The sequence below is a fragment of the Oratosquilla oratoria genome, unplaced genomic scaffold (assembly GCF_046742065.1).
Source record: "Oratosquilla oratoria isolate Oo_2021 unplaced genomic scaffold, ASM4674206v1 SCAFFOLD79, whole genome shotgun sequence".
In the NCBI taxonomy this organism is placed as follows: domain Eukaryota; kingdom Metazoa; phylum Arthropoda; class Malacostraca; order Stomatopoda; family Squillidae; genus Oratosquilla; species Oratosquilla oratoria.
The window spans coordinates 379610-402500 of NW_027467743.1; the positions used below are offsets into that span (position 1 = coordinate 379610).

Consider the following 22891-nt stretch of genomic DNA (forward strand, 5'->3'; position numbering starts at 1 on the left):
TGTGCTTGTGGTAGGGTCGGAGGAGGGATTAAGGGAGTTAGTGACAGATTTTGGGAAGGCATGCGATTGGAGAAAGTCGAAGGTAAGTGTGCATAAAAGTAAGGGGATGAGATGTACAAGGGGAGAAAGTGGCAGCAGACTGGAAGTGAATATTAAGGGAGAGAGACTGGAGGAAGTGGATAGTTTTAGATACTTGGGTGCGAATGTGGCGGAAAAGGGAGGAGTGGAGGTGGAGGTAGAATGTAGATTGAGAGAAGCGAGTAAATGCCTTGGTGGATTAAAAAGTGTAATGAGAAATAGACATCTGGGAATGGATGCTAAGAGGAGGTTATATGAAGGAATGATTGTGCCGACGGCACTGTACGGGACAGAAACATAGAACATAAGGGAAGAAGAGAGGAGGAGTTTGATTGTGTTTGGAATGAGGTGCCTGAGAAGTATGATAGGGGTTACTAGGCTGGATAGAGTGAGAAACAAGGGGGTGAGGAGGAGAGCGGGCGTGGAAAGGGAGTTGGGAGATAGGGTTGATGAAAGAGTATTGGGATGGTTTGGACACATGGAAAGAATGAGTGAAGAAAGATTAGTAAAAGATGTGTGGAAGGCAGAGGTGGAAGAAGTGAACATGAAGGGGCGACCAAGGATGAGATGGATGGATGGGGTAAAACGGGCATTGGGAAAGAGGAGAATGTCTGTTGAGGAAGGAAGGAAGGAAGGGAGAAGACAAAAGATAGGGGTGAGTGGAGAATGGTTGTGTATGGATGATACTGTGATACATGAGGGGGAGTGGGTGGGGGATGGGGGGTTGAGGGAGGATATGTGAATGATATTTTGACACAGCCCGAAGGGATTTCTCCCCGTCTTCTCTTTTTCTACATAAGGGGACAGAGAGGATGGGTCGCCGATTTAATGAAGCGGCTTTGCCGTGGATGTGATATGTCTTGCTGCACTGCTTCTGACCCAGGGTAGTGGGCGAGATGCAGGTATGATCCGTCATCCAGGAGGAGCCAAGATTAGAGGGAGGGAAGGGGGAGAATGTGGAGTATGTGGGGATGGAATGGGTGGAAGTGGATTTTATATCTTTGTGTTTTAGCTACCTCCCTTGTAAGGGGGAAATGGCCGTCGGTATATGTATGTATTTATCTATATATTTATTATTTTTTAAGATTTTTTAGATAAATAAAATTGGTTAACGACAATAGAAATGTGCATATCAACTCTGCAAATAAAATAGATAAATAAATAAATAAGTTAATCAAAATTAAATGAAAAATGAAAAACGCAAAAAAAGCAAGATAATGAAATGATTCACCTAAAGAGGTATTAGAGATAGTTTAAATTCAATAGTTTAAGAGTTAATAGTATAACATATTTCACTTATCTAATCTACACAGATATTATAAGGATTTCCTAAAATTTTTTTTTTTATATATTCAAAGTTTTGAATTATTTGTTATTTATCTATTTATCAAATTTTTGTTTATCAATTATCTATATATTCATTTATCTGTAATTATTTATCTATTTGATTGTTTATTATTATTGGTTTTATCTCATTATCTGATTATTTTATTTTCAATTTATACCAATTTAATTATTTGCTTATTCTTAACAATTGTATTTATTATTCGTTTACATATTTATGTTATTATTTTATTTATTTGTTTATTTACATGTTTATCTAATATTTTCCCATTTATTAATGCTATCTATTTATTTATCTTTTATTATTCTATATATTTGTTTGTTTATTTATTATCACTTTTTAATTATTTGTGTCTCATTTATTATAATTTTAATTATATATTCATGTGTTTATCTATTATCCTATTCAATTATTTGTTTATTTAACATGATTATATTTATCTATATATTTATTTGTTCATTATAATTTGTATTCAATCAGCCGTCACCGGCTATACGTGGGAGAGGAGTATCTCCCATTTTCTCACATTGAAAATAAATCAATAAATGATTAAATAAATGAATACATGAATGATTAAATAATACAATTAAAGTATAAATAAGTGAATAGACAAATGAATGATAAATTAACAAATCAATCAATCAATCAATCAATCAAATCAGCCATCCTGAGTCCACTGCTGAACAAAGGCCTCCTTCATAGCATTCTATGAATCACACGACCGTGCCATCCTCTGCCACGTCACTTCTGCAAACTTCTCGATCTCGTTTCTCCACCTTCTGTCTGGTCTCCCTCTTCCACGCTTCCCATCTCGCGGCGTCCAGTCAGTGACACACTTGCTCCATCGCTCATCAGTCGTTCGCACCAGCTTACCTGCCCAATTCCACTTCCTCTATTTTACCGTCTCCACAATATCTTTCACTCTAGTCTGCTCTCTCACCCAATTTGCTCTCTTTCGGTCTCTCAGTGTTATTCCCATCATTGATCTCTCCATTCTCCTCTGTGAAGTCCTTAGCTTTGTTTCCATCGTCCTCGTCAGCTTCCAAGTCTCACACCCGTAGATTATTAACAAATAATACAATCAAATTAAAATTCATATTAAATTGTTATTATATTATTATATCAAACTATATTAAATTGCAAATGAATAAATGAATGAATAAATTGATAAATTATGTAATTGAATTACAAATAGATAGACATAAAGAGATGAGATGAATTACAATTAAATAAATATATAAATATAAAGAGATTGAGTAATTTTCAAATAAATAAATGTAATGAGATGAGGTAAAATACAAATAAATGAATAAATGGATGTTGATAGATAAATAAGTGATAAATTACAAATTGTTATAAAAATGATATAAAGACAAATTAACAAAAGCTGATAAATAGATAAATAAATACATGAAAATTATAAAAACAAACAAATTAATATATAAACAGATAAATGAAAATGGATATTTAAGTGAACGAAAAATAAATGATAATAATAATAATAATAATAATAATAATAATAATAATAATAATAATAATAATAATAATAATAATAATAATAATAATAATAATAATAATAATAATAATAATAATAATAATAATAATAATGATAATAATAAGTGAATAAATAAATGACGCATTCTTGAAATAATGTCCATACTTCTCTCTTTATCTCTGCATTTTCCTCTTCATCTCTCTCACTATTTCTCCCTCTGTTTATATTTCTTTATCTCTCTCTTTCCCTCTCTCTTCTTCTCTCTTTTTTCTCTCTCCATCTCTCTTTTCCTCTCTTTCTATCTTACTTTCTCTCTTTAATTCCCTCTTTATCTTTCTATTTCTCTCTTTCCCACTCTCTCTCTGTCTCTCTCTCTCTTTATGTACTTTATTTAGGAATTGTAATTTGATATATTTAGTAGTTATGCAATGAAATTATTGACTTTGATCAAGACTTTGGACGCAAGATTATTTGGTAGTTATGTATAATCCATTATTTGAATTCTGACGTAACTCGCTCAAGTTAATTCTTGAAATCGACTATAACTCGATTAACTTCGTCCTGAACTTTGACTATATCTCGCTCAAGTCCCGTCTTGAGATCGATGATAACTCGTTTAAGTTCTTCTATAGTTCGCTTAATTTCGTTCTTAAGTGCTGTGATAAGTCCCTTAAGTTCTTAAGTTTGACGTTAATAAGTCGCTTAAGTTCGTTCTTAAGTTTGACTATAATTCGCTTAAATTCGTTCTTAAGTGAGTAAAACAACGTCGCCAACCGTGTAGTTAATGAATGGAATAAACATCCTGCTGCAGAGGCAGTGCAATAATGTAGTACAGTTTGAACTCTTATGCTTCATTTAAATAAAAACCTAAGCAATTTGCTGTAATGCCTGCCATTTGTTTTATTCTATTTTATTTATTTATTTTTATTATCATTTATCTATTTGTTATTATTTATATGTTTATTTTTATCATCTATTAGTTTTATTCTTTATTATATTGTTATTTTTCGGTGTATTTATTCTTTATCATTGTCTATTTATTTATTTTATTTATTTGCTTATTTATTATTATTTTTCCAGCATCCGACCTAGTTATGGACCAAAAGGTCTCCTGTCGCCAGGTTCTTCTTAAGTTCCATGATAACTCGGTTAAGTTCGTTCTTATGTTTGACTATAACTCATTTAAGTTCTTCCTTGAGTTCGATTATAATTTGCTCATATTCGTTCTTAACTTTGATAATAACTCGTTTAAGTTCAATAACAAATCGCTTTAAAACGTTCTTAGTTCGACTATAACGCATTCTATAGTATGACTATAACTTTCTTAAGTTTGTTCTTAACTTTCATAATATATTGCTATTTCGTTCCTATGTTCTACTATAATTTGCTTGAGTTCCTTCTTAATTTAGATTATAACTCGTTTAAGTTCTATAATAACTCGCTAGTTCGTTATTGAGTACGAGTTTGTCTCGCTTAAATTTTAGCTTAAACCCGTTTGTTTGACTATAACTCGTTTAAGTTCATTTATAAATTCGATAATAAGTTCGTTTTTTAGTTCGATTATAATTAGCTGAAGTTTGTTTTTAAGATCGACTATAACTCGTTCTTGAGTTTGGTAATAACTCTTTTATGTTTTAGCTTAAATTTGTTCTTAAGTTTGACTGTAACACCCCTGAAGTTCCTTCTTAAGTTTGACTATAACACCCTTAAGTTGGTTCTTAAGTTTGACTATTACACCCTTAAGTTGGTTCTTAAGTTTGACTTTAAGACCCTTAAGTTCGTTCTTAAGTTTGACTATAACACCCTTAAAGTCTCTTTTAATTTTGACTATTACACCCTTAAATTCCTTCTTAGGTTTGACTATAACACCCTTAAGTCCTTTCTTAAGTTTGACTATAACACCCTTAAGTCTGTTCTTATGTTTGACTTTAAGACCCTTAAGTCCCTTTTAAGTTTGACTATAATACCCTTAAGTTCCATCTTAAGTTTGACTATAACACACTTAAGTCCGTTCTTAAGTTCGATTATAACACCCTAAATTCCTTCTTAAGTTTGACTATAATACCCTTAAGTTGGTTCTTAAGTTTGGCTACAACACCCTTAAGTTGGTTCTTAAGTTTGGCTATAACACCCTTAAGTTGGTCCTTAAGTTTGACTATATCACCCTTAAGTCCGTTCTTAAGTTTCACTACAACACTCTTAATTGCGTTCTTAACTCGGATAATAACTCGCCAGTTCGTTACCGAGTTCTCGAGTGTATCTTGCCACCCCGAGTTCGAGTCGCCCCTCCCACCGCCGACATCGAAGTCCCGAGCTCCCGATCTCCCCCGAAGTCCCCAAGAACAAATCCCGGATCCTCAGCCCGAAACCTCATCATTTTCCAACAAGCCACAAGAACGCCGGGGCCGGTTCCCCTCCCCGCCCCCTCCCCTCTGGAAGACGCGCCCAGATTGGCTGGAGGAAGATTTGCGTGTGTTAAGCCTCCCACCCCGCCGCCCCACCCTCTTGCCCACGGGAGTCCTGAATCGGTGTTGCCCGTTGGCCAAGGAAGATGGCTTCTGAAGTATTCAAAAGGAAAGAGAGTCTTCCCGTGGTTCGTTGTTCTCCGCATGGCCGAAGCGACAAGGCGTCTGGTCTCCAGAGGCGCTCCAGGTCTATGCTTGAAGGGAGGAGGAGGAAGGAAGAAGGAGGAGGATAAGGAAGAGGAGGAGGAGAAGGCGCCTCTAGATGTGTTCGCATGACCTTTTCAATTTCGACTACCATTTCCTTCTCCCGCTTTTTTTTCTAATTCTTTTTTTTCTCTCTCTCTTTGGGTGATGAAAATGGCTGGAAGATTCTTGTGTCTTGTTGTGCCCTAATCACGTCGTGTAAACATTCTTCGTCTTAAGTCGATTTCCTAAGAACAAAGGTGTTCGCTCCAGATGTGGAGTCCAGGAACCATTGCAGGGAAAACACCCCCGAATGTCATGTCCCTCATATGATATAATTGTTGCATGAATGCCTTTCCGAGTTTGAAGGATATTCTAAGACGATACTGTTTTCTTAAGTAAAAATACGATCATATTATAAGCTTTTCATACAGTGAATTACCCTTACGACGTGCATTGATTCTTCGAGATGGTTCCTTAGAGCAAGATGGTGGTGGATAAGATATTTCTGATCGTGAAAGACACACAAAATACGACACTGTTTTCTTAAGTAATAATGAAATCCTAATAGAATCTTTTCAATACAGTAAATTACCCTTACGACGTGCATGAATTCTTCGAGTTAGTTTCTTAATAACAAGATGGTGGGGTAAGATATTTCCCATGTTGATGTATATCCTAAATATAATGTTGTTTTCCTAAAGAATGAAACTTGTATAAGCGTTACTTTTAGTGGACAAGCTTAGGTTTATGAAGGAAATAGGCAAGAAATGGTTTAACAAAAGTGGTTAACAAATGGAATAGACTTGGTAGCCACATAGTGAACGCTGAAACAATGGATTGTTTTAAGAGAAGATGAGATAACTTGATGGATAAGGATGACAGGTGGTAAGGGACATGGAACTGCCTAGTGTAGGCCTTAGGGTCTCTTGCAGTCTCCTCCATTCTTATGTTATGTACGTAAATTGCCAATAAATAGAAGGTATTTCCAACATTGAAGAATGTCCAAAAAACGATATTGTTTTAATAAAAGGAAGGTTAGGAGCTTATTACGCCAGGAGGCGCTGAATAGCTGCGGGTGAAGTTGTCACTGTTGTCTCATTATATCTTTGGACTGTTAGGATGCGTGACAGCGGTTCTGAACCCAGGTTGAGAACTTCAGAGTTTAGTTAGGTTAGGTTAGGTTAGATTAGGTTAACTCTTAGGCTTGTTTCTCATGTCGTGCTCTCAAATGACCATAGTTATCTATGGACGCTTTCACACGTGGTCGCAGTCGTGTGAAAACGTCCATAGACACCCATGGTTATTGGAGAGCACGACGTCGTGTCGTGGACGGCGCACGGCGAAAAGTCAATACGTGTGAAACGAGCCTTAGTGCAGTTAGTGAAGAAACTCGAAGTCGATGAAGGGAAACAGAACGTCATAAGACCAGCGCCGACCGTTGAGAGTTCGTTGGAGCAAAAACGACTTCGGTTAAGATATTTGAATTTTCAAATCTCCAACTGTCAAATCATCTTCCCGTCATATATAGCTAAACTGAATGATGAACTAAGAGGTTGTAAACTTAGACATACTGTTGAGACGTTCTTAGAGAAGTCTAGATTTGTGTAAGAGAAGTCATGTTCTAGTTATTCAAATGGAGGTTGGAGGTAGGATGTCGGAGGAAAATTAGCCCAGTGTAATAACCCCTGTAGGTTAATTTAGCTCTTAGTACTGTGCTTCTGTTAGAAATTATACGTTTCTTTATAATGTGAAGAAACTGGAAAAATATCCATCACTCTGTCCTGGCAGAGGAAATATAATTACGATTGTGAACTTTGTAATAATGCAAAGACTTTCTCGTTATCAACATTTTATTGTTATAATTACTATTTTGTTTATTTGTTCTATTTATTTAGTTATTTTATTTTCTATTTATTTATTTAATTAATTTTGTTTTCCATTTATTTGTTTATTTTATTTTATTTTCCATTTATTTTTCCATTTAGTTATTTATTCCTTTATTTTTTTATTCCTCTATTTATTTCATATATTAATTTGTTTATTTTAATTTTATTTGTTTATTTTATTTTATTCCATTTTTATATCTTTTATTTATTTATTTATTTATTTATTTATCTATTTATTTATTTATTTATCTATTTATTTATTTATTTATTTTGTTTTTTACTTTTTTTTGTAGGGGTGGGGACTAATGAGAAAAATGAAGTGGATCTACCCGAATATTGAAAATTTCTGAAGGAGGAGGTGGAATAGAGTGGAATAAGTTGAGAGAACCTTAGTGTTCCCGAAGTTAGCGTCAAAGACCCAAAGTCGTGGACAGGGAACAGCGCTCCATAAGGTCGGACGCAACGCCCCCCAACACGATTTGCCTTTCCCATCAAAAACATGACACAAGTTTGGAAGACAGTCTTCGTCTTGTGACCCTCATTAACCTCGTCGACTGTCCCCTCTCCCCCCCCGGGGGTGGGGAGAGGGGGGGACACGTCGCCAATTCCCCCCCTCCCCCTCCGGAATCCCTCCCCCCTCGGACCGCTTCGCCCAGGGGGGTAATGACTGAATTGTTTCTTTACAGGATTTCCCATGTCAGGAGTATAAGAACATAGGAATGAAAGAGACCGCAAGAGGCCATAAGGCCTGCACTAGGCAGTTCCATGTCCTTTACCACCTGTCATTAGAACTTAAGAATAGAGGAGAGTGCAAAAGACCCTAAGGTCTACACTAGGCAGTTCCCTGTCCCTTATCACCTGTCATCCCCATTCATAAAGTTATATATTAAAACGACTAATTATATATTATTTCAGCGCTCACTAACTACATCACAGTTACCAAGTTTATTCCATTCGTTAACCATTCTGTTAGGTAAACTAGTTCTTGCCTATTTTCTCCTTAAACCTAAATTTGTTCAATTTAAATCTGAATCCTGAACTGCTGCCTTGATATTATGACCTTGCCTACATCACCGGAAGATTGATTTTGTTTTATTTATTTATCTATTAATTTATTTATTTATTTATTTTCATCTGGTAATTTAGTGTAGTTTGCGAACTCACAGTTCCGCCAGGCAGCCTCGAACCGGCCCCATTCGTGATATTTCCGCCCAAAACCGCACGGCCAGCAAGTATCCCACAAGCTACATACAGTCGTCTTAGGAACTTTCGTGGCACTTCTACGGACCAGAGTCACGTGCTATTCCCCAAAGATTGGGGTTTGGACTCTAACTTCGATTCCCTAACCCTGACCACTGGCCCTTAGGGTCCCTCCCACTCCTTAGGAGCCCCCTTACCCCCTCCCTATCCTTATATCATTCACCCAAGGCCCCTTACCCCTTTCCCCCCTTTCCCCCTTACCAACTTCCTCCTGAGAACATCTTATCTCCCCTTTCCCCTTTACCCATTTCCCCCCTCCGAGAACCTCTTACCCTCACCCCAAGTCCCCCCTTTCCCCTTCACCCTTTAGAGTTCTTTATCTCCTGCTCACTCCCCCCCTTTCCTCCCTTACCCCCAAATCCAATGATCCCCTTAACTCCCCAAAACCCCCTTAGAACCCCCCTTAAAACCCCCCTACCACCTAACCCAGACCCTACCACCCACATACCTCCAGTGAAGATGCTGAGAACGCCATAGTAGTCTTGAAGGGAGAGAGGACGTCTGACTCCGACCAGACTTGACCCGGGAAGTCCTTGACAGGATGTGCTGTTCGGGATCTCCTGGGCGATCCAGTTGGCCACCATTCCCCGCTCCACGAACCGGAGGATCCTCCCAGGGGCAAAGAGGAGGAGGAATAGGTCAGTAGTTGTCGCCATGATACATAGTAGGGACATAAGGATGTAGAGGGTTCCTTAGGAATGCCCTGTTCACACTAGCGGTTTCAACCGGCGGATCCTCCCAGGGGCGGAGAGGAGGAGGAATAGGTCAGTAGTTGTCGCCATGATACATAGTAGGGACATAAGGATGTAGAGGGTTCCTTAGGAATAACCTATTCACACTAGCGGTTTCAACCGGCGGATCCTCCCAGGGTCGGAGAGGAGGAGGAATAGGTCAGTACTTGTCGCCATGATACATAGTAGGGACATAATAATGTAGAGGGTTCCTTAGGAATGCCCTGTTCACACTAGCGGTTTCAACCGGCGGATCCTCCCATGATACATAGGGATATAATAATGGAGGAGATAAAAACAATGTCGTAGCATATTGGTGAAATTACACTTACAACCCACTATCGGAAAATAAGATAAGATATAGAAGACTGTATATTTCGACCACTCTCTGTGGTCCACCTCAGCAGATGAAGAGGACTACAAAGAATGGTCGAAATATACAGATTCTTCTATTTCTTATCATATTTCCGATAGTGGGCTGTAAGTTCAATAATGGAGGAGACGAGGAGAAGTTGGCTAGTGGCGGTCATCATGAAACTGTACGAACCACGTGTTACACACGTGGTACGATATGTCACGTGGTATCAGAAGGGACGGGGTGCGACCTGACCACACACCTGCCTGTGACAGCGTGACCCAGCGTGACCCAATCTGACGTAATTACTCATAATTACATCGGATTGGGTCACGCTGTCACAGGCAGGTGTGTGGTCAGGTCGCAGCGTGTCCTTTGTGACGTCACGCGGAGGGGACTGATTTGTAAGGTCCTGGCAAAGGAGGATCATGTTAGTAATTGTCACCATGAAACATGAGAACATAAGGCCCTGTTCACACTAGCGGTTTCAACTGCGGCGGTTCAGTTACAGAGTAAGTCAATGGAGGCGTTCATACACAATCGCGCAGAATTTACCTGACTATGCGGTACCGCTGCGGTTCAAACCGCTAGTGTGAACAAGGCCTAAGTGCTTCTTCTGAAGCCGGAGAAGGTGCCTAGGGACCTGTTTGGAAAGAAATACTTTAAGGATATATGAATAGAGGAAATTGCTAGAGACCATAAGGCCTACACTAAGCAGTCCAGTATGAAGCTCTTATATTCTTGTGACCCGGTTCACAAGAATCGACTACAAATGGCCCAGTGTGAATCTCTTATATTCACGAGAACCTACCCAGTGTGACCCGGTTGACAAGAATCGACTACAAATTGCCCAGTGTGAAGCTCTTATATTCACGAGAACCCACCAGTGTGACCCGGTTCACAAGAATCGACTACAAATTGCCCAGTGTGAAGGGGCCTGGAGCTGGCTTACCATTTGTTGGCCCTCTCGAACAGCGGATGGCCCTTCTGGAACCCGAGGGACATTGGCATGGCTTTGAAGTCCTCGCGGGCCATGTAGAAGTTGCAGTCGCCGGTGACACTGAAGTCCTCCGACATTACCTGGTGCGATACCCAACTTGAATACTAGTGATCTAACAGACCATAAGGCCTAAACTAGGCAGTTCCTAGTAGTGACGGTAATTTACCAGAGGGTTTATCCAACAGGAATAGTAGTGATGGTACGATATTAAAGAGTTCATCTAACATGAATAGTACATAAGAACATTTAAACGAAGGAGACTGCAAGAGACCATAAGGCCTACACTAGGCAGTTCCTAGTAGTGATGGTAACTTGCCAAAGAGTTGATCTAACAAGAAAAGCCAAGAATAGATTGAGGGAAGGAAGGGTGATGGATGGGAGTGGAGTGGAGTGGGTGAGGGATCAAATGGGTGGGAGTGGATTTATGCCTTTGGTTTTGGCTACTCCCCTTGTAAGGGGGGGAAAAACCCAAAGATTTAAAAAATGGATCCTACGAAGACAGGCTTATGCACTTTAACTTGGGCTCTCTGGAAAGACGAAGAGTGCCGGGTGATCTAATAGAGCTATTCAAATGGGTCGAGGGCTTTAACAAGGGTCATGCAGGTAAGGTCATCATATTAAGACAACAGGGCAGGACTCGCAGTAGTGGGCTTAAACTGGACAAATTTGGGTTTAAGAAGGAAGTAGCAAGAACTGGATTACCCACAGAGTGGTTAACGAATGGAATGGACTTAGTAACCGTGATGTAGTTAGTGAGCGCTGAAACAATTATAATTGGTTGTTTTAAAAGAAGGCTAGATCAACTTTATGGATAGGGATAACAGGTGGTAAGGAATATGGAACTGCCTAGTGCAGGCCTTAGGGTCTCTTGCAGTCTCCTTTATTTTGATGTTCTTATGATTAACGATTCCGATACGAGTACCGAAACTGTTCTAAAGTTCCGATATCGGTGGGGGTCCAATTCCGATACTTTTCCGATTCCGATACCTACAATTTTGATAATTCGCGTGGTTATTTTCAAGCTCTGCAGTGGTTTGGGAAACAAATACTTTATGAACAAAGTACACCTATTAATCATTTATCGGAATCGGAAGTTTAGAGCAGTATCGGAATCGTCAAAAATGTTGGTATCATTCCATCACTAATAGTAATAAATGTAATGGTAATGATGAAAGTAATGATAATAATAAAAATATAATAATAATGATAATAATAATAATAATAATAATAATAATAATAATAATAATGATAATAATAATAATAATAATAATAATAATAATGATAATAATAATAATAATAATAATAATAATAATAATGATAATAATAATAATAATAATAATAATAATAATAATAATAATAATAATAATAATAATAATAATAATAATAATAATAATGATAATAATAATAATAATAATAATAATAATAATAATAATAATAATAATAATAATAATAATAACAACAACGCCAAACAACAACAATATTTACTAAAATATTAAAACGAGTTAACGGAAATAACGGTCAAAACCGTCATAACAGAGATGAGTGATATAACGAACGTAACTCTCATATTTGAATAATGACTATAACTGATATAATGTTAATAACGAATATGAGAGACTATAAACTATAGAATATAACAATCATAACGAATAAATCATATTGATATCAAGTCGGCTTAGATATGTATTATAGGTACATTGAGTCTTCAATATTAGTACGATATAACTAGTTTTGGTATATACTAGTGTATATATATATATATATGTGTGTGTGTGTGTGTGTGTGTGTGTGTGTGTGTGTGTGTGTGTGTGTGTGTGTGTGTGTGTGTGTGTGTGTGTGTGTGTGTGTGTGTGTGTGTGTGTGTGTGTGTGTGTGTTTGTGTGTATGCCAGTAAGTAATAATGGTAACGTGTTCAGTTGTGCAAGAGTGACCACTAGGAAAGAAAAAATAAACGGATCAAAGCGCTTTTGTGTATTATATCCAGCTGGATGTAATGTACGAAAGCGCTTTGCGTAATTTAATTTCTCTTTCCCAGCGGTCACTGTTGCATATATACATATATATATATATATATATATATATATATATATATATATATATATATATATATATATATATATATAAAGAAATGTATTACCACATTTGTAAATCTCACAGATAACAGAGTCGGCTACCGGTTGCAACCCTCTTCAGGAGGTGCAAGGAAGTAGAAGTGGTAGGACATGTCCCTATTTCATTCCCCTCCTTATGTCAAAGGAGTATATATGTCCTACCGTTTCTACTTTGTTGCACGTCCTGAAGAGGGTTGCATCTGACAGCTGAGATATGAAAATTAAACGTTCTCTCAAGTTTTCTTGTACTCCGACTGTTGGTTACTTGTGATACATGACTCGCATGACTGCGCCAACCTCTGCCACTTCGCTCCTGCAAACTTCTCTCTCTATATTGTCTCTTCACCTTCTGTCTGGTCTCCCTCTTACACGTTTCCCATCTCTCGGCGTCCAGTCAGTAACACACTAGCTCCATTGTTAATAATTCGTTCACGGTAAATGACCTGCCCGATTCCACTTCCTCTCTTTTACCAATAACCTCTTTCCCAACTTGCTCTCTTTCTGTCTCTTTTTCAGTGTTATTCCCACCCTTGATCTCTCGTTTCTCTTCTGTGCTCTCTTTAGCTTTGCCTCCATCGCCTTCGTCAGTTTTCCGTAGATTATTGCTGGCATTAGACACTGATTGTAAACTGAGTTCGAGACATGATTTTGCACTTACCAAACATTTTCCAACCAATTGTAATCCATATACCGAGAGCTTTTTCCCCCTTATAAGGGAGGTAGCCAAATCAAAGGCACGTACCTCCACCACCCTTCCCCCCCCCCCACTTCCCCTCTTAGCTCCTCATGGATGACGGGTCATACCTGTATCTCGCCCACTGCCGTGGATCAAGTATAATACACCTTTTTATTTAATTATTATTTCATTGTGATGCTTTATTTCTTAAAATAAGCACTGTATATAAAGTTCAAGCTAATTTGAATATTTCATTATATAACTAATGTTAAATCGATATATTGTTGATGCACTAAATACATTATACAGTAAAATTGGTACTACATCGACCCCTCCATTCTCCTCTGCGCGTTATGGCTTTGTCCTCATCGTCTTCGTCAGTTTCCAAGTCATCTATATTTCCATATTTACAGGTTGGTCCAAAAGCGAGTGGGCAATATGTGGACTAGGTTTGTCTTTCGATTTAAAAGATTACAATGACGTTCTATGTAACTATGGTATTTGTGCTATATTATTTAAGATGTTGTAACTACAATTGTTTAAATTTAATGTGTTTTCTTTTCAGATCATTCAGGGAACCCATAATGATAAATATTTTTTTACTATTTACTGCCCACCTACTTTTAGACCAACCTGTATAATTTTTGCCATAATACATTGATTGTAGACTTTGTGTTTTATACATAGAGTGTCTCTCATGAACATACATACATACATGTATGTGTGCACGCACACACACACACATACGAAATAATATATCCATGTATTGTGCATGTGCATATATTGCATATGTAAGTGTACACATGAATTTGATACACGCATACACACACACACACACATACATATATATATATATACATAGGGGAGAGAGAGAGAGAGAGAGAGAGAGAGAGAGAGAGAGAGAGAGAGAGAGAGAGAGAGAGAGAGCATGGATGGGACGTGCGTGTGAGAGAGAAGATATCTGTCTCCAACTGTGCAATTTTAGTTTGTGTGTCTTGATCCAAAGGAACTGTAAAACCAATTCAAGAACGCCATTGGCTGGAGCGAGAAAGGGGCGTGGCCTGGTTTGGTAAGAGCTGCGCTCTGATTGGCTGGCCGAGATTTTGGCTCCGCCTATCACGGTCACAACCCAACCTCATCTCGCCTTTTTCATTTTTATTTTATTTAATTTTTGGTCTTGTTTCTGTGAATGAAAAATATAAATTATTTTTTTTTAGTTTTTGGTTTTTGTAGTATCCTAAACAATAAAGTGGAACACTTTAAAAATTATTTAATTTTGGTCAATACTATTTTTTTCTTAAAGAAGATAATGTCACTAAATAAAACTAATTAACGAAAAAAAAAAATAATCTACGGACAAAAAACACCGACACAAAACATTTCATAATTATGCAAATAAATCATAATACCCGTTGTATAAATACAATATATTTTACTTTTTTATAAACGAACTCTTATATATAGAAATATATCAAACATAACTGTAATCTTAAAGACCTATGGCCTCTCCATATCCTCTGTGATGTAATGTGTTTTCTTTTAACACTAATGTATGTGTGCGCATTTTTTACTAGAGTGTATGTTTCTTACACAGTGTGTGTGTGTGTGTGTGTGTGTGTGTTTTACACTATATAGTGTATGTATGTGTGTATGCTTTTTATACGAGCGTACGTGTGTATATGTTTTCCACACGAGTGTATCTGTATGTTTTTACTCTACATTAAAGTGTATGAGTGTGTGTGTTTTTTACACTACAGTGTATGTGTGCGTATGCCTTTTTTAAACTAGAGTGTATGTGTATGTTTTTTACCTTAGAGTTTATGTGTGTGTTTTTTACACTAGATTGTATGTATGTGTGTATGTTTTTTACACGAATGTATGCATGTGTATATTTTTACACTAGAGTGTATGTATGTATGTTTTATACACGAGTGTATGTGTGTGTATTTTTACGCTAGAGTGAATGTGTGTGTGGGGACGTGTGTGTGTGTGTGTGTGAACGTGTGTGTGTGCGTGCGTGTGTGCGTGTTTGTGCGTGTGTGTGTGTGTGTGTGTGTGTGTATGTATGTGTGTGGACATGTGTGTGTGTGTGTGTGTGTGTGGACGTGCGTGTGTGTGTGTGTGTGTGTGTGTGTGTGTGTGTGTGTGTGTGTGTGTGTGTGTGTGTGTGTGCTCGCGCGCGCAAAACTCACCCCCCCTTCTTTCTCTTCCTTCTCCTCTTCCCCTCCTCTTTCTCCTCCTCCACCTCTTCCTCCTTTTTCTCCTCTTCCTTCTCATCTTCCTTCTCCTCTTCCTTCCCCTCCTCTTCCTCTCCTCTTTCTCTTCCTCCACCTCTTCCTCCTCTTTCTCCTCTTCCCTCTCCTCTTCTTTCCCCTCTTCCATCTTTTCTTCCTTTTCCTCCTCCTCTTCCTCCTTCTCCTCCTCCTCTTCCTCTTCCACTTTCTTTTCCTTTCCCTCCTCCTACTCTTCCCATTCTTCCACCCCATCTCCTCCTCCTCTTCTTCTTCTTCCTCATCTTCCTCCTCCTCTTCCTCCTCTTCCTCCTCTTCCTCCTCCTCTTTCCCCTCCTGTCTCTTTTCCTCTTGCATCCCTTCCTCCTCCTCCTCCTCCTCCTCCTCCTCTTCCTCCTGCACTCCTTCCCCTTCTCCTCCTCTTAACCCCTCCTTTTACTTCTCCTCCTCCTCCTCCTCCTCCTCCTCCTCCTCTTCCTTATTTCCCCCTTCTCTTCCCCCTCCTCCTCCTCCTCCTCCTCCTCTTCCTTTTTTCCACCTCCTCTTTCTAAATTTCCCCCTCCTCCTCCTCCACTTCCTTCTTTTTCCTTCCTCCTCTTTCCCCTCCACCTCCTCCTCTTCCTCCTCCTCCACTTCCTTCTTTTCCCTCCTCCTCTTCCCCTCCTCCTCATCTTCCCCTCCTCCTCCTCTCCCTCCTCCTCCTGCTCCTCCTCTTCCTCCTGCTCTTCTTCCTCCTGCTCCTCCTCTCCCTCTTCCTCCTCTTCCTCTTCTTCCTGCTCCTCCTGCTCCTCCTCCTCCTCCTCATCATCTTTCTCCTCCTGCACCCCTTCATCCTCTTCTTCCTCCTCCTCCTCCTCCCCCCCCAATGGTAAGACGTTGCGTGACGCTCTTTGCGTCTCCCCCCTCCCTCTGAACCCTTTGAACCTTCGTGTAATTGGATTGAGAAACAAACACAACGAGGACAGGAGGAGGGGGAGGAGGAGGAGGAGGAGGAGGGGGAGGAAGAAGAAAAGGAGGTGGAAGAGGAATAAGGAGGGGAGGAGGAAAAGGAAGAGGAGGAAAAGAAATATGAGGGAGAGGAAAAGGAGGAGGAACAGGAGGGGAGGAGGAGGAGGAGGAGGAGGAGGAGGAATAAAAGGAGGTGGAAGAGGAAGAGGAGGAAAAGAAATATGAGGGAGAGGAAAAGGACCAGGAGGAGGAGGAGGAGGAAGAAGAAGAGAAATACGAAGAAGAGAAAGAGGAGGAGGGAAAGCATATTCCCTAATCTCTTCCGATCCTCCTCCTCCTGCTCCTGCTCCTCCTCCTCCTCTTCCTCTTTTCCGATCAATCTCCTCTTCCTCCTCCTCCTCTTCTTCCCCCTCTTCGTCCTCCTCTTCCTCCTCTTCCTCCTCCTCTTCCTCTTTTCCGATCATCCTCCTCTTCCTCCTCTTCCTCTTCTTCCCCCTCTTCGTCCTCCTCTTCCTCCTCCTCTTCCTCTTCCTTCCCTTCCTCCTCTTCCTCCTCTCTTCATCATCGTTCTTCCTCCTCCTCTTCCTCTTCCTTCCCTTCCTCCTCTTCCTCCTCTCTTCATCATCGTTCTTCCTCCTCCTCTTCATCTTTTCCGATTATCCTCCTCTTCCTCCTCTTCCTCTTCCCTCTCTTCCTCCTCTTCCTCCTTTCCCTCCTCCTCCGTAATCTCTTCCTCCTCTTCCTTCTTTTCCTCATTTCCCTCTTCCTTCTCTTCTTCCTTTTCCTCCTTTCCCTCCTCTTCCGTAATCCCTTCCTCCTCTTCCTCCTCTTTTCCTTCTTCCTCCTGTTTCTCTTCCTCCTCCTCCTCCTCCTCCCCTTACTCCTGTTTCTCTTCCTCCTCTTTCTCCTCCTCCTCTCTCACTTCCGTTTCCTATACCTGTTATTTATCTTTCTCTTCCTCCTCTTATTTTTCTTCCTCTTCCTCCTCCTCCTCTTCCTCCTCTTCCTCCTCTTCCTTCTCTTCCTCTTTCTCTTGCCGTATAAATAGAATCGCTGGTGACCTGTGGTAATCCTCCTCCTTCTCCTCCTCCTCCTCCTCCACTTCTTCCTCTTCTCCATCCCTTCTTCCTCCTCTTCCTTCTCCTCTTCCCTCTTGCCCTCCTCTTCCTCCCCTTTACCTACTCCTCATCTTTCTCCTCTTCCTCCTCCTCTACTTCTTTCTCTACTCCATCTCTTCCACCTCGTCCTCCTCCTCCTCCTCCTCCTCCTCCTCCTCCTCCTCCTCCTCCTCCTCCCCTCCCCTCCTCCCTCTCCCCCTACTTCTAATCCACCTCTTCCTTCCATCCTCCTTCTCCTCCTCCTCTTCCTCACCTCTCCTCCTCCTCCTCCTCTTCCTCCCCTCTACCTACTCCACTTCCTCCTCCTCCTCCCCTCTACCTACTCCGCTTCCTCCTCCTCCTCCTCCTCCCCTCTACCTTCTCCTCCTCTTCATCTTCCTCCTCTTCTTCCTCCCCTCTACCTTCTCTTCCTCTTCCTCCTCCTTCTCCTCTTCCTCCCCTCTACCTCCTCTTCTTCCTCCTCTTCCTCCCCTCTACCTACTCCTCTTCCTCCTCCTCTTCCTCCCCTCTACCTACTCCTCTTCCTCCTTCTCCTCTTCCTCCCCTCTACCTTCTCCTCCTCTTCCTCCTTCTCCTCCTCTTCCTCCTCCTCCTCCTCCTCCTCCTCCTCCTCTTCCTCCCCTCTACCTATTCCGCTTCCTCCTCTTCCTCTTTCTCCTCTTCCTCCCCTCTACCTTATCCTCCTCTTCCTCTACCTCTTCCTCCCCTCTACCTTCTCTTCCTCTTCCTCCTCCTCCTCCTCTTCCTCTTCCTCCCCTCTACCTCCTCTTCCTCTTCCTCCTCCTCTTCCTCCCCACCACCTACTCCTCTTCCTCCTCCTCCTCTTCCTCCCTTCTACCTTCTCCTCCTCATCCTCCTCCTCCTCTTCCTCCCCTCTACCTACTCCTCTTCCTCCTCCTCCTCTTCCTCCTCCTCCTCTTCCTCCTCCTCCTCTTCCTCCTCCTCCTCTTCCTCTTCCTCCTCCTCTTCCTCCTCCTCTTCCTCTTCCTCCTCCTCTTCCTCCCTTCTACCTCCTCCTCCTCTTGCTTTGTTTTTTCCTCTTTTATATTTTCTTGAATCGGAAAATTATGTTGTTATTATTATAACGAAAAACTCGAACACATCCGCAATTGTCGATAAAAGTTTTTCATAAGACAAAGTAAATTACCTGGTTTATTATCCGGTTACCCGTTACTCGTTAAACGTTACCTACACACACACATACATATATATGTATATATATATATATATATATATATATATATATATATATATATATATATATATATATATACAGGGAGCTCCAAAAAGATGTAACTACTTTGATCGGCTATAATAAATCTGTTGGGGCGCGCACGGACTTTTCCTTTTCAGGTTACATAGTCAACTAGATTGGATTTGTTAACATGTCTTTGTTTTTCTTGTTTTCCAGATTGTAAGATTGTATGCAAAATGTACACGCTAGAGCAGAAGGTGAAAATCGTCCAACTCTGGTATGAAACCAAGTCACCCGCAGAAGTCCGCCGTCGGTTCAGCACACACCAGGGTCACAAATCTAAGTCTGAGTGTGCAGGACTTACAGATTTGAAAATACAGAGGATTGTGGAGCATTTCGAAAAGGAGAAAATCCTGGATCACGTCCACAAGGGAAGAAGTGGCCGGCGACCGATCATCACTCCGGAGAAGAGGGAGCAAATCCGTGAGTCGGTGGTTAGGAGTCCGAAGAAATCTTACCGAATCCGCGCTCAAGAGCTGGCTCTCTCTCCAACTACACTTTTGAGAGTTATGAGGAAGGACCTGAAGCTGTTCCCATTTAGAATTTCAACTCACCATGTGCTGCAGCAACAGGACAAAGAGAAGAGAATCGAGATGTGCGACTGGCTGAATGAAAAGCTCGAGCAAACTCCCAACTGGCTCAATCACATTTGGTTTAGTGATGAAGCACACTTTCATCTTAATGGGGCTGTTAATAACCACAACAATGTGTTTTGGGGAGAAGAGAAGCCAGAAGAAATCAATGAGAAGCGCCTCAAAGGTCCGAAGGTCACTGCATTTGTGGCGTTCAATGCAAAGCGCGGTCTGCTGGGACCTTACTGGTTCGAGGAAAATGGGCGCACCGTTACCATCAACAGTGAACGTTATATCGCCATTCTTGATCAGTTTCACGGTGAACTGACTCAGAGGCTAACCCAAGGACAGTTAAGGCTTGCTTGGTTCATGCAGGATGGTGCAAGACCTCATACAGCCCACGCATCATTGGATCATCTCAGGGGACTCTTCCGGAATCGTCTCATCAGCCTCAACACAGATCATGAGTGGGCCCCCCACAGCCCTGACTTAAATCCACTTGATTTCTGGTTCTGGGGAGCAGCAAAGGGGAAGGTCTATGCCAACAGACCTCAAATACAGGTTGATCTAAAGCAGAATGTGGCAGCTTATGTAGCTGAAGTTTCCGCTGAAACATGGAAAAAAGTTGGCCAGAATTTCTGCGTCCGCGTGAAAGCATGTTTCAACAGAAATGGGGCTCATATCGAGCATGTGCACTACCAGAAGTTTGTTTGACTTTCAGACATAATCCAACCTTATTGACTTTATGTATCTCGCGTATTAAGCTTGTTATTCAAAGTCTGTCTGAATAAAGACCAATCAAACTAGTTACATCTTTTTTGGAGCTCCCTGTACATATATATATATATATATTATATATATATGTATATATATATCTGTATATATATATATATATACTGTATATATATATATATATATATATATACTGTATATACAGTATATACATACATGAGCTATGAACTCGGGAACTCTGTGAAAATCACGTCATGACGGCAGTTAGAATTCTACTTAAAATCTTCGGGAGTTCGTTCAGCTCCAAGTTAGAGAACTTTTGTAGCTCCCAGATTTTTTAACAGTCAAACTTTATACACAGTTATAACGTAATGTTATTTATAATCGTTATATATGTTATGAAGGAATTTTGGCAGTAATGGACCTGGAACTACCTAGAGTAGGCCTTATGGTTTTTGCAGTCTCCACCATTCTTATGTTCCCATGTTCTTATCTAATGGGTACCCAGTGGTCCACGCCGTCATTATGACGGTATTATGATGTCATTATGAATGTAGCCCCATATTTCTATGAGGAATTTCCCTGTTTGCCATCAGCAGAGACGTGGCAGTTAGCAGTGGGTCCTGCGACTGTGTGTGTGTGTATGTGCGTGTGTGTGTGTGTGTGTGTGTGTGTGTGTGTGTGTGTGTGTGTGTGTGAGAGAGAGAGAGAGAGAGAGAGAGAGCTGCTCTTTGTCTTACCTTTCATACAAAACCTATTCGATACGGGAGAACTTGCAAGGTTTCTCGTCTCTGAATCGACATAGCTTTTGTAGTCATTAAGATTCTCAAATCTAAATCTATCCAAAACGTGAGGGATAGGGTATACGAGTATATATATATATATATATATATATATATGTGTGTGTATGTATATACTGTATATATATAAATATATATATATATATATGTATATATATATGTGTGTGTGTGTGTGTGTGTGTGTGTGTGTGTGTGTGTGTGTGTGTGTGTGTGTGTGTGTGTGTGTGTATTTACCTAGTTGTATTATACGGGAAGGGGAGCTATGCTCTTAGTGACCCGTTTTTGTATCTCGCAAGATCAAGTTTGTTCTTAAATTCTTGTATTGTGTTTGCATACACTATTTCTTCATCCCATGTGTTCCATATATTTATCACTCTGTGTGGGAAGCTGTTCTTTTTCAGGTCTCTTCTGTAGTTATCCTTTTTGAGTTTCGTTGCATGTCCTCTTGTTTTTCCTCTGTCCCGCTTTAATAAGTCCTCCCTATCAAGGCATTCTTTTCCATTCATAATTCTGGAGATGGTTAGTAGGTCCCCCCATTCTCCTCTTTGTTCTAGGGTTGGCAATTCCAGCTCGACTAGTCTTTGTTAATATGTCAGGTTTGCAAGTGTTGGGACCAACTTTGTCGTTGCTCTCTGTATTCTTTCTAATTTTCCTATATTCTTTTTTGGACTGGGTAACCATATCAGCGTTGCATATTCCAGTTTTGGCCTTATCAGTGTTTGTAATATTTTCTTGATCATTTCCTTATCCAGGTATTTAAAGGCCACCTTTATTGATCTCAACAAATTGTATGTTTCTCCGACTATTTTATTTATATGTTTATCTGGCGACATGTCTTTGGTGATGATTACTCCTAGGTCCCTTTCAGAATTTACTTTCTTTACTTCTTTTCCATCAATTTTATACTGTCCTGTTATTCTCTTCTTGCTTTTTCCAAATTCAATTATACTGCACTTCTTGATGTTGAATTCTACCTCCCATCTCTTGCTCCACTCTGAGACTTTGTTCAGATCCCTCTGCAATGAGTCACAGTCTATTTCGGAGTTTATTCTCTTTAATAATTTTGCGTCATCCGCAAAGCAGTTCATGTAACTTTCAATGCCTTCGTCCATGTCATTTACATATATAGCAAACATTATCGGAGCTAGTACTGACCCCTGTGGGACGCCACTACTCATTTCTTCCCATTTTGAATATTTGTCTCTGAGCACCACTTTCATTATTCTTCCATGTAGGAAGTCCTCCATCCAATTCAATAGTTTTCCATATATGCCTCCTATTGTTTCCAGTTTATATAGTAATTTTCTGTGTGGTACCTTATCAAATGCCTTTTGTAGGTCCAGGAATGCACAGTCTGCCCAGCCATCCCTTTCTTGCAATATATCTATCAATCTTGAATAGAAACAAATTAAATTAGTGGTACATGATCTTCCTTGTCTGAATCCAAATTGCCTCGGGTTCAGTATATCATTCTCCTCTAGATATTTTGTTCATCTATCTTTGATGATTCTCTTACAATTTTTAAGTATTGTAAGACACCGGTCTATAATTTGTTGGGTCTTCCTTATTTCCCCCTTTATATATCGGCACTATATTGGCATTTTTCCAGTCTCCTTGTAGTTTTCCTTCTTTGAGTGAGCATTCAAT

The 22891-nt window shown here is 40.1% G+C and overlaps 1 protein-coding gene across 1 annotated transcript in view; it reads right to left on the reverse strand.

The window, feature by feature from the left end:
- Positions 1-4569: 4569 nt before the first annotated feature.
- The window catches only part of LOC143024007 (glutamate receptor ionotropic, delta-1-like), an 87838-nt gene continuing 69516 nt past the window's right edge, over positions 4570-22891 (reverse strand). The window contains exons 11-14 of the mRNA XM_076182698.1: positions 10754-10881; positions 9164-9324; positions 4984-5106; positions 4570-4844 (exon numbers count right to left, since the gene is read on the reverse strand). Coding sequence (XP_076038813.1) covers positions 4570-4844; positions 4984-5106; positions 9164-9324; positions 10754-10881 — 687 coding nt within the window. The remainder of the gene's footprint in view (positions 4845-4983; positions 5107-9163; positions 9325-10753; positions 10882-22891) is intronic.